Source organism: Canis aureus, chromosome 19 (genome assembly GCF_053574225.1).
Source record: "Canis aureus isolate CA01 chromosome 19, VMU_Caureus_v.1.0, whole genome shotgun sequence".
Taxonomy (NCBI): Eukaryota; Metazoa; Chordata; class Mammalia; order Carnivora; family Canidae; genus Canis; species Canis aureus.
Genome location: NC_135629.1, coordinates 58037768 through 58048618, shown reverse-complemented (window position 1 = coordinate 58048618; position 10851 = coordinate 58037768). Strand labels below are relative to the sequence as shown.

At 67.7% G+C, this 10851-nt stretch overlaps 2 protein-coding genes and 1 long non-coding RNA gene across 5 annotated transcripts; 1 reads left to right on the top strand and 2 right to left on the bottom strand.

The window, feature by feature from the left end:
- LOC144290929 (uncharacterized) lies at positions 1-1964 on the bottom strand. The gene is made up of 2 exons (XR_013358404.1): positions 1241-1964; positions 1-221 (listed from the first exon to the last, which is right to left on the bottom strand). It is a non-coding gene; the product is annotated as an uncharacterized LOC144290929 (long non-coding RNA).
- Positions 1714-4397, top strand: OAZ1 (ornithine decarboxylase antizyme 1). The gene is given in 6 exon segments (XM_077860623.1): positions 1714-1945; positions 2781-2838; positions 2840-2926; positions 3220-3392; positions 3590-3675; positions 3829-4397. Coding segments are annotated over 6 exon segments (684 nt in total). The 5' UTR covers positions 1714-1799; the 3' UTR covers positions 3963-4397.
- Positions 4398-5654: 1257 nt separating this feature from the next.
- PEAK3 (PEAK family member 3) lies at positions 5655-9990 on the bottom strand. 3 transcript variants are annotated; one of them, XM_077860622.1, is made up of 4 exons: positions 9843-9990; positions 9373-9644; positions 8403-8947; positions 5655-6940 (listed from the first exon to the last, which is right to left on the bottom strand). In XM_077860622.1, exons 2-4 carry the CDS (start codon positions 9452-9454, stop codon positions 6158-6160), a joined length of 1410 nt encoding a protein of 469 aa, XP_077716748.1. In that variant the 5' UTR covers positions 9455-9644; positions 9843-9990; the 3' UTR covers positions 5655-6157. The 3 variants fall into 3 exon arrangements, with proteins under 3 accessions (XP_077716748.1, XP_077716746.1, XP_077716747.1); XM_077860620.1 differs by having other exon boundaries at positions 9373-9649; positions 9843-9987; XM_077860621.1 differs by having other exon boundaries at positions 9373-9504; positions 9843-9983.
- Positions 9991-10851: the final 861 nt, after the last annotated feature.

The window sequence follows — 10851 nt, the reverse complement described above, 5'->3', positions numbered from 1 at the left end:
TTAAGAATTCACTTGCTTTTACTTTGCACCACGAGCTGCAGTTGTAAACAAAGTCAGGGATTCAGGGATCCCTGGGTGGCGCAGCGGTTTGGCGCCTGCCTTTGGCCTAGGGCGTGGTCCTGGATATCCGGGATCGAGTCCCACGTCGGGCTCCCGGTGCATGGAGCCTGCTTCTCCCTCTGCCTGTGTCTCTGCCTCTCTCCTTCTCTCTCACTGTGTGCCTATCATAAATAAATAAATAAGTAAATAAAAAAAAAAAAATCAAAGTCAGGGATTCAATATTCTTTCCCAGGAACATTCCCGGGTTGCCCCCCGCCCTGGGCTCTTGAGTCTGCGGAGTTTTCCCAGTGTACACACGGAACCGTAGGTAAGACCCTGTACTTGGAAGTAGCAGCGGTGATGAGGGGCGCGCCCCCCGCGAGGGGATTCCGAGACACACAGGGACTCGGCCGTGTTTGCAGACTTAGCTTCTGAGGGTTTTGCAATCATTCAAGGTCCTTTTGGGGAAAGTGTGTGTCTCTAGCCCAAGTGGACACAGCAGATTGAGATAAACGAGATAAAAACGAGGCGGGAGTTGTGACAACAAAAAACCATACAGGAGTTGCCTCAGATCTACCCGCTCCCGGCCTCGGTGCCCGGAATGTAAACCCAGAGAGGAAGCGGGTCCTGGTCGGTGGGTGCGGGGTCGGCGGGCTTCGCTCGGCCTTCAAGGGCTGGGACTCCTGCCCGAGGGGGCTGCGTCCACCCGGGGAGGGTCCGCGTCCACGGGGGAGGGTCCACGTCCACGGGGGAGGGTCCACGTCCACCCGGGGAGGGTCCGCATCCACCCGGGGAGGGTCCGCGTCCATGGGGGAGGGTCCGAGTCCACCCGGGGAGGGTCCGCATCCACCCGGGGAGGGTCCGCGTCCACCGGGGAGGGTCCGCGTCCACCCGGGGAGGGTCCGCGTCCACCGGGGAGGGTCCGCGTCCACCCGGGGAGGGTCCGCGTCCACGGGGGAGGGTCCGAGTCCACCCGGGGAGGGTCCGCGTCCACCGGGGAGGGTCCGCGTCCACCCGGGGAGGGTCCGCGTCCACGGGGGAGGGTCCGCGTCCACCGGGGAGGGTCCGCGTCCACGGGGGAGGGTCCGCGTCCACCGGGGAGGGTCCGCGTCCACCCGGAGAAGGTCCGCGTCCACCGGGGAGGGTCCGCGTTCCTCTGCGAGCAGGAGGGTGGTTGGCTAAGCCCGGACGCGACACGCACGATTTCACTGACTCCGCGTATCCTCCGTACAGAACCTCCTCCCCGCAGAGGGGGGCCCTGGGACCCCTGCCCGCGAATACGGGGCCTCTGTCGCCCCCGGCCTCCCGGGCGGGGGGTCCCGCTGGGGACAGGGACCTTGGCGACAGTGACAGGGCCACGGCGCAGACTCGGCCCCCGCCAGGCCCCGAAAGCCCGCGGAGCCCCCGGGCCCGGCTGATGGGGGCGGGGCGCGCGTCCGGTTCCCGACGCCACGGCGCCCCGCCCCCCGCGCGCCCGCTGAGCGAAGCCAGGCGGGCGGGGCGGGGCCCCCGAGGCCACGCCCCACTCGGCCCCATCCACCAATCGGACGCCGAGGGGGGCGGGCACGCCTGCATTTCCCGGGGGGCCCGAGGCCCCGCCCCCTCGCGCGGCCTCGTTCCAGGCGGCGTGGGGGCGTGGCCCGGGCGCGGCGCCTATAAAGGCGGGCGGCGGCGGCGGCGCCATTTTGCGAACGGCGAGCAGCGGCGGCGGCGCGGAGAAGCGCAGCGGAGGTTTTCTGGTTTCGGACCCCAGCGGCCGGATGGTGAAATCCTCCCTGCAGCGGATCCTCAACAGCCACTGCTTCGCCAGAGAGAAGGAAGGGGATAAACCCAGCGCCACCGTCTACGCCGCCCGCGCCATGCCGCTCCTCAGCCTGCACAGCCGCGGAGGCCGCAGCAGCGAGAGGTGAGCGCCCCGCCCCCGCCCGAAGCTTCCAGAAGGGCCGCGGCGCAGGCCCGCGGGGAGCCGGCCGCGGAGGTGCCGGGGCGGGGCGGGCGGGCGGCCACGGTCCGGCGGCGCCTCGGGGGCCCGGCGGGGGGGCCGAGGCCGAGTCGGGTCGGGGGTCGGCCGCGGGCGCGGAGGGAGCGGCGCCCCGAGACCCCCGAGGACGCGCGGAGCCCGGGGCGCCACGTAGGCGGCGGCGGGGCCTTCCTGGGGGGCCGCTCCCCCCCCCCCCGCGGGCTCCGGGCCCCGCGCTCCCCGACGACGCGCGCCTGCGGCAGGTGCCCGGGTCCCCGGCGGGCGGGGACGCGGCGCTGGGCCCGGAGACGACGGGCCGGCCTGGGGGGGCCCCGGCGCGAGCCGTGCAAAATGGAGGCGGCTTCGGGGCCTGTTTACACTGCGCAGCAAATGGCTGCTGGCGCTGCCGAGCGCGCCGATTGTGAAAACCTCCCTCGGGGCCGCGTCTGCCGCGATGACGCAACCCCGAGGCCGCGGGGAGGGCGCGGGAGGGGCGCCGCAGGCGAGGGAGGCCCGCGAGGCCGGGAGGCCGGGGCCGCTGTCCCCCGAGCGGGCGCCGGGCTGCGGGGGGAGAAGGGGAAGTCCGCGCGGGCGGAGTGGGAAAGGGAAGTGGCTGCGAGCACCGGAGGGGTCGGCGCGGCGGTGAGGGCGGGGGGCAGGGCGGCGCTGGCCGGGGCCCTGACAGGCGGAAGCGGCGGGGCCCCGGTGTAAACAGCCGCCCGTGGGGGGCGCGGGGGGCTCCGGGGGCGCCTCCCCGGGCTGAGCGCCCCGTTTCTCGCAGTTCCAGGGTGTCTCCTCACTGCTGTAGTAACCTGGGTCCAGGGCCTCGGTGGTGCTCCTGATGTCCCTCACCCACCCCTGAAGATCCCAGGTGGGCGAGGGAATAGTCAGAGGGATCACAATCTTTCAGCTAATTTATTTTACTCTGTAAGTAACCCCCGTTTCTGGCTGCGGTGGGGGTGGGGGTGTCGGGGCGCGCACCTGTGTGCACCTGCCTTTCAGCCCCAGGGCTTTAACTCCACTGCAGGGTCGGGGGCGCCCGCCGAGGCCTGGACGTGGCCGGAGCCCCTGCCGGAGCCCCCTTCCCGCGTCCAGACAGCAGTGTGCTGGGTGTGGGGATGGGGGGTTCTCTCATTGTTTTTCTGGGTTTTGCAAAAGTGTCGGCTGTGGGGAGACTTGGCAGGTGTCTGGGGTGCGGATAGAGCGCTCTCCTCCTGCAGGATAATCGGCTGAATGTAACAGAGGAACTAACGTCTAACAGCAAGACGAGGATTCTGAACGTCCAGACCAGGCTCACGGGCTCCAAACACATTAACTGGAGAGCGGTGCTGAGCGGCGGCTGCCTCTACATCGAGATCCCAGGCGGCGCCCTGCCCGAGGGCAGCAAGGACAGGTGAGGGCGGGGCTGGGGTGGAGCTGGGCTGCCCGCCTGGTCGCGGGGTGTGGGGGGGTTTCTTTCTGCACACTGAGCAGCGGTTCCTGGGGGACTCTGACCCTGGGGGTAGGGGCGCTGTGTGCTCCCTGGGAATGAGGCGGGGGGGGCGGGGGGGTGTCCCTGGCGGGCAGGTGGGGCTGACGGTGGCCCTTCAGCTTCGCAGTTCTTCTCGAGTTCGCGGAGGAGCAGCTGCACGCCGCCCACGTCTTCATTTGCTTCCATAAGAACCGCGATGACAGAGGTAGGGGCAGCAGAGGGGAGGGCTGGACCCTGAGTGGCGGAGCCTTGGGGTGCCGGGCACGGGGCGCACAGGGCTCGGCCACAGGTGCCAGGCAGGTGCAGAGCCCAGGGTCCCGCAGGCCCTGCGGCTGCTCTGACTGCCTTTTCTCCGCAGCCGCCTTGCTCCGGACCTTCAGCTTTTTGGGCTTTGAGATTGTGAGACCGGGGCATCCCCTTGTCCCCAAGAGACCCGACGCTTGCTTCATGGCCTACACGTTTGAGAGAGAGTCTTCGGGAGAGGAGGAGTAGTGGCAGTGCCGCCTGCGGCCCTTGTGCTCTGCCGCCGCCGGAGCCCTGGACCGCGGTCCCTTTGCCTGTCGTGCTTTGTGCGGGTGGCGGACCGACGGCTGCGCTGGGGGCGCCGACGGCAGGCCTGCTCATCTCTGCTGGGTTTGTCCGCATGTTGTAATTGTGCAAATAAACGCTCACTCCAAATTAGCGGTATATTTCTTGAAGTTTAATATTGTGTTTGTGATACTGAAGTATTTGCTTTAATTCTAAATAAAAGTTTATATTTTACTTTTTTATTGCTGGTTTAAGATGATTCCGATTGTCCCTGTATTTGGAGGAGGAGTTTCTTATTTGAAGGCTCTTGGAAATCTTAGGTCTCTTACCTTGAAAAGATAGGTGTTAATCTACCCTTCTAGTGCTCTGAAAACTGAATAAAAGTGATGACACCTCCAAGACTGTGTTGGCTCAGTGGTGTTGCCCCGGCCCCCCGACCCCACCCCGGGGGGGGGCTGCAGAGCTTGGGGGCGGGGGGATGTCCTGAGCTTCCTGACCCCCTCACTTCTCACTTCTGACCCTGCCTCATTTTCCCAGCAGTCCTTGGTCCTTTCCAGGGGTGGGGGTGGAGCGTGGCTCCGGGTGTCAGGCTGCCCCACCCGAACCTGGGCCTCCTGCTCCCCTGCTCTGGCGTCTCTGGTGCCCTTATCTGGGACGGCCAGATAAGGCTGCTGGCAGAGTTCCCTCTGCTTGCCCTGGGCCGCGACCTGTGCCCCAGGCCTGCTGCCTGGGACTTGTGTGGGGTGTCTGGTCCTGCGCCCCCGCTTTAGCACCTGTGTAGACCCCGTGTGCACAGCGGCCCCTGGGGAGGGCCTTGTGGGGCAGTGCTGGGACAGGAGCTCCAGCAAGGGCCACAGCTGGAGGGTGGGCTGGGGTCAGGGGCCCCCGAAGGCTACGTTGGGCAGGGCCGCAGCGCCACCTGCTGGCCACATCTGGGCGCGTGGCCAGAGGTTCACACCCAGGCCTGGGCTGGGCGGGGGTGGGAAAGGGCATCTTCTATGGGGCAGGAAAAGAACCCATAGGGATTGGGGAGTATCGTGCTGGGGCGGGATGTTGCCTGAGGACGGGGCCAGCCTTCAAAGTCCGAAGACGCAGAGCTGCACAACCCCCCAGCCTGGGGGGGAGTCAAGGCTGGACAAAGGGCTTTGGAGTTGGGGTATTGAAGGATGACTAGGAGTGTGAAGCCCACGAGGAGAGGGGAGGGTGCTCCTCCGCAGGTCAGGAGGCTCCGAGGGTGGGCAGTGTGGCCGGCGGGGTTGGCCGGGGCTTGGGGAGCCTGGGGAGGAGCCCACTGTATCCTGGGTACTAAGGAGCCAGGGGGGATGTTTGAGCAGCCCAGGAACCTGTCATACCTGCAGGCTAACCTGACGGGGGCGGGGAAGTGAGGGCCGTGACTGGAGGCCCCAGGCAGGCGCAGTGGGACCCCCCAGGGCTCGTGTGTTCCTCCGCGGTGTAAACGAGGCCCTGTTCTGTCCCTCTGGTTCCCCCGTGCGTCGTCCTTGCCGGTTTATGCCGCCATCCCGTGTGCGCTTCGACACCCCCCTGGCTTCCGCCCTCGGGAACCCACAGCCTGGAGGGGAGGTGGTCAGGTGGCGGCCCCCCAGGTGCTGACAGGTGCTGGGGGCGAGGGCGGGCGACAGGAGGCGGAGCCACGGGGCCCAGGAGCGGCAAGTTTATTTGCTTGGACAGAAGAGCCACGTGAAGGCCTGGCGGCTGCACAGAACCAAGCTTCACAGAAGGGCAGCGAGGAGGCCGCGGAGGGTGGAGCGCGGGGAAGCGAGGCCACGCTCGGGCGTCTCAGGTCCTAGGAGCGTCCCCTACCCCCGGGACCCCAAGCAGGTCCTGACAAGGATGCGCTCAGAATGACCGGCACCTGCAGCACAAGGGCTGCTCCGGGGCCAGACACGGAGGCCGCGTCCACCTTCTCGGGAGGACGGTGCGCACAGGAGTCCAGCGCGGCCAGCGCAGCCTCACGCCTGCTGGAAGGTCCTGGCATCGGAAAGCCTCGGGACACGCCGGGCCCGCTCTCCTGGGGAGGCCTTGGGCCTAAGTCCCCGTGTAGAAGCGGGAGTGGGGGCGCTGGAGAGGAGGTGCCCTCATGCCGGCCCCGTCTGGAAGAGGCTGTCCGCTCGCTCGGGGAGGGCCTGTCCGTCGGGGTGTCAGTCCCACAGCAGCGCCAGGGCGCGGCCCACGGAGGCCTCGGTGGCCTCAGCCAGGTACTCACAGCACAGCCAGTCCTCCAGGCCCGGCGCCTCCCCGGCCGAGGCCCGCTCCGCCAGGTGCAGCACGAGCAGCGCGCGGCGCACCTGCAGCCACGGCCCCAGCGGGGCTCCCTGGCGGTGCAGCTCGGGCCCGGGCCCCCAGAGCAGCGCCTGCAGCGCACCCCGCGCCTGGGCGGCCGAGGGCCGGGAGCGGCCCAGCCGCGCCGCCAGAGCCTCCAGGCCCGCAGCCAAGGGGGAGGCGCAGGGCTCCGCGGGGCCGAGTAGGGCGCGGAGCAGGCGGCCCAGCTGCAGCGCGTGGGCGCCCGGGGGGCCCGGGGGCCGAGGGCGGACGCGGCCAAAGTCGGCCAGCAGCAGGCGCGGGGGCCCGGCGGCCGCACAGCCCCGGGGCGCCACCAGCAGCAGGTTCTCAGGCCGCAGCTCGGCCAGGGCCGCGCCCCGCGCCTCCAGGTGCTCCAGGGCTGACGTCAGCTGCAGCAGCAGCACGGCCACCACCCAGGGGAACTCCTCGGGCCGCTGCCGCCTGCCCGCCTCCTCCAGCCATTGCGTCACCGTGAGCTCGGGCACCTCGGCCGCCAGCACCACCGGGCCTCTCCAGGGCACGTCGGGCAGCGCGCCCTCGGGCACCGGGCCGCACAGGCCCTGCAGGTTGAAGTGCGGGGCGAGCGAGGCCTGCAGCTCCAGGCCCCAGGGGTGGGGCTCCTCCGCTCCGGGCTTGGACACCTGAGGGGCAAAGGGGGGGCCATCAGGGCCTGACCGCGGGGAGCCCGCCCAGCGCCACCCGCCCCCGCGGCGCTTCGGGAGCCCAGTGGCCGCGTGGCCTCCAGGAGTTAGATGTTCATTCGGATGCCTGTCGCCGTGTCGCCGGCGCAATTTCAAGGAAAGCCGCGCTGAGGAGCATGGTGTTCGGGGGTCAAAATGCTGCCTGCCAGGGGCGCCGGGGACAGGGCAGCTCAGGTGCCACGGCCGGCCTGTCCAGTAGGATTACGACCCAGGCCACTGTGTAATTAAACATTTCCAGTAGCCACATGTGGAAATTGATAAGAAGTGTGAACATGATTTTCTTTTTTTTTTTTTTTAAGATTTTATTTATTTATTCATGAGAGACACAGAGAGAGAGGGAGAGGCAGAGACACAGGCAGAGGGAGAAGCAGGCTCCATGCAGGGAGCCCGATGCGGGACTCAATCCAGGGTCTCCAGGATCACGCCCTGGGCTGAAGGCAGGCTCTAAACCGCTGAGCCACCTAGGGATCCCTTCTTTTTTTTTTTAACATAATTTTCATACTCTGTTTTATTTGACCCCATATACCTAATAGGTTACCATGCAACGGTTGTGGGCGTAGATAAAAGCTATCCCTGAGATGTTTTACGTTAGGGTTATTTTTTGACACTAATAGATTAGTCTTCGAGACCCAGGAATAGTCGACGGTCAGGGCACATCTCAGTTGGAACCAGCCCTGTATCGAGTGCTCAGAAGTGACCCCGGCCAGCAACTGCCCTTCTGGACAGTGAAGCTCCTTCTAGAAGGTCAGGGGAGCATCAGCTCTGGGAATTACATTAGAACCACCTGGGGAGGGTAGCCCTGGTGGCGCAGCGGTTTAGTGCCCCCTGCAGCCCGGGGCGTGATCCTGGAGACCCGGGATCGAGTCCCACATCGGGCTCCTTGCATGGAACCTGCTTCTCTCTGCCTGTCTCTGCCTCTCTCTCCCTCTCTGTCTTTCATGAATAAATAAAAATAAAATATTTTTTTTTAAATGGAAGGATGTTATGACAAATATGGTGATAGTTGCACCGTAAAGTCAGTGTGGCGATTGGGTGGGTAAAGGCGCCTTGAAGTCAGCGGGGCTCAGGGCGCCCAGATGACATGTGGACGGTCGCAGGGTACTTAAGTGGTGGCGGTCAGCTGGCTGCGGCGGGTGAGCTCGGGGGCCGCCTGGCGCCGCCACGGTTCACTGCAGAACGGGTTAAAGTGCGGATTCCTGGGCTCCTGGGAGGCGTGTGGGGTTGGGATGCGCAGGCGCTTCGCGTGTCCACGGCCCCACGCTTCAGACACGTGGTTCCAGGGCCGAGCGTGTTAGTTGGCGTTAGTTGCAGAGTAAGCGGGTAGGCCAAGCTGCAGCGCCCCGTTAGCCCAAGCTGGGAAACTGGGGAGGCGCCCAAGGAGGCGGGCGGTGGCGGGGCTCACCTTGGCGGCCAGCATGTGCCACGCCTCGTCGCCCACCCGCACCATGCGGTAGTAGAGGGCGTCCCCGCTCTCCACGCAAGGCGAGCGGTCCAGGAGCCGGAAGCCGTGGCCGGGTTGGCAGGGGCCCGGGTGGCCCCCCAGCAGCCGGGCCCGGAGCCGAGCCCGCACCGCGCGGACCCCCTCCAGCTGCCGCGCCTCCAGCATGGTGCGCATGGCCTCGGGCCGGTGCAGGTCGTACCAGGGGGCGCCCAGCGAGGTGTCCAGGGAGCCGAAGCGCGGCTCTGCAGGGGGACAGGCTGGCCAAGCTTTGTCACTGGCCGCCTGGCTCTCGTCCACACTGTGGGACCCCAGGAAAGGCCTCCGAGGCTGCCCAGCCGGAGCCGGGGCAGGGCTGGTGCTGGGGACCCTGTGCATGGGCAGGGAGCGGGTCCTGCACAGCGTCTTCTTGGGCAGGGGCGGGGGCAGGGGCTGCGGGTCGGTCGGGGGGGGCCCAGGTGCCCGGGGACGGCAGGCCTTGGAGGGCAGCAGCTGGGCGCGGACCTCACCTGCGGGGAGGAGCACGGAAGGGGGTGAGGACCCTAGCACGGCCCCAGGCACCCGTCTCCACCCCTCGGCCGGGACTGCCCGGTCTGCAGAGTGAAGAGAATGCTAGTGGCCCGCGCCCCACGGGCTACGGAGGCCACCCCCAATTCACAGAGGAGGGGACAGGAGTGATGCATCAGAGGCCGAGAAGTGTCCGGCCCACGCCCGGCAACCCCGGGTCCCTGCGTGGCGCTGGCCACCTGACCACACCTCTGTGAACTCTGGCTTCCTCATTTTTACACGCCATCATCCCAGCTTTTTTCCCCTTTTTAGCAGCGTTTTATGAAAGGTGGGGAACTGGCCGCTAGAAGGGAGCTCAGCTGCCCTCAGGCAGAGGGTCCCCCCGCCCCGCCGTCCCGCGTCCCCCAGCCGGGCCCCGGGGGCTCACCGAGGTTGCTGTAGGTGGGCTGAGTCGGCCAGGTGGGGGCATCAGGCCCGGGGGTCCCAGTCGGTGGCTCGGGGCTGCTCATGCTGGCCGGCGTAGGGGCACGCACGTGGGGGTGGTGAGCAGGGCGGGGACCTAGGCACGAATGGGGGACAGTCTCCGTCTCCTTCCCACCCTTGACCTGCTGGAGCCCTGGGTCGGCCCGTCGCCCTCTCTGGGCTCCCTTCCAGGCGGGGGAGGCAGGGAAGTCACCCCTCAACCTTTCAGGAAGGACCCTGTGCTTTTGTGACGTGGACAGAACAGAATGTCGAGGGTGAGGGTGGACCATGGGGGGTGGGGGGGCAGGACGGCACCCTGGGACCCGCGCAGGGGCACCTCCTTCCCAGAGCTCAGCAGCTGGGGCCCCCGCCCTGCCCACCCTCCAGGTGCTGCCTCTGCCCACTCCCAGCCCCAGCACCCCCCGGGGGCCCTACCTGCAGGACTGGAGTGACCAGGGTGGGGGGTCCTCCGGGGAGCTGCCGCCCGGGGCCTGCCAGGCTGACCTGTGGCCCGCGGCCGCCCGGAAGCACCGTGCAACCGTCAGACCGCAGGGAGGGGGGTGCTCGCTGCATCACTTCCCCCCGCCTGCCCGCAGAGGACGCCTCCCTCGAAGATGGGAAGGGCATTCCAGGCAGAGGGCTCGCCGCCCGCCGCGGCCCTTGAGCTGGGGCGGGGGCTGTGACACGGGGACGGTCCCAGAGGTAACACCCGGGGGGGTCGGGGGGAGCCTCCGCATGCTGGGCTCCCCCCGGGGCCAGGGCAGGGAGCCCCGGGCACGCTGGGCAGCGAGACCACCACCAGGGCGCCTCTTTCCTGCGTGGCTTTCGTGGCTTTCCTTCCCCCTCTGCGGGGGGTGGGGATCGGAGAAGCCCCAGAGCCCGCTGCCCGCCGCCCGCCGCCCTCGCCGCCCCCCACCCACCGGGGCCTCCTGTGCCCTGGGACGTTGGTAGACGACAATTGCCACACGTGGAAAAGCAAGGACGGTGCACATCCAGGGGCCCCGACGCCCGCGCTCCAGCTGTGTCTGGGCTGGAGGCTCGCCGGGCCGGGCCGGGCCGAGGGCGTGAGGGGCGCCCCAGCCGCGAAGGGAGAAGCAGGAGCCGCCCGTGTGCACGGTCGCAGCGGCACGTTTGCATCGTAGCTGGAGCGTGTTTGGGGCTGGATTTCCCTCCCTGTGCCCCCTCTTCGGGGGCGCTGAGCCCAGAGAGGGTAGGGAATCCATGCGCGGTCGCACAGCCGGCCCAGGCATGGTGACAGGTCCTGGGGCTGGTCGCGGGGCGCTCCGTGCCCACCAGGCCCTGGGCGGGGGGAAGCAGGTTAAGCCACTTTGTGAACGTCTCCCACACCCCCCGCCCCCACCCTCCGGCCACATTTTGGGCAAAACTGACCTGCTGACCCCGTGGCGTTTCCAGCATGCGGTTCCCTAACTTGATCCCGTATCTT

Excerpts from the sequence above, each read along its gene's own strand:
- PEAK3 (XM_077860620.1), bottom strand. The coding sequence starts at position 9,980 with ATGCAGCGAGCACCCCCCTCCCTGCGGTCTGACGGTTGCACGGTGCTT. Across the intron at positions 9,650-9,842 it reads TGGTCACTCCAGTCCTGCAG|CACAGGGTCCTTCCTGAAAG; the intron begins GTAGGGCCCCCG and ends ACGTCACAAAAG. Across the intron at positions 6,941-8,402 it reads GGCACATGCTGGCCGCCAAG|GTGTCCAAGCCCGGAGCGGA; the intron begins GTGAGCCCCGCC and ends TTTGCCCCTCAG.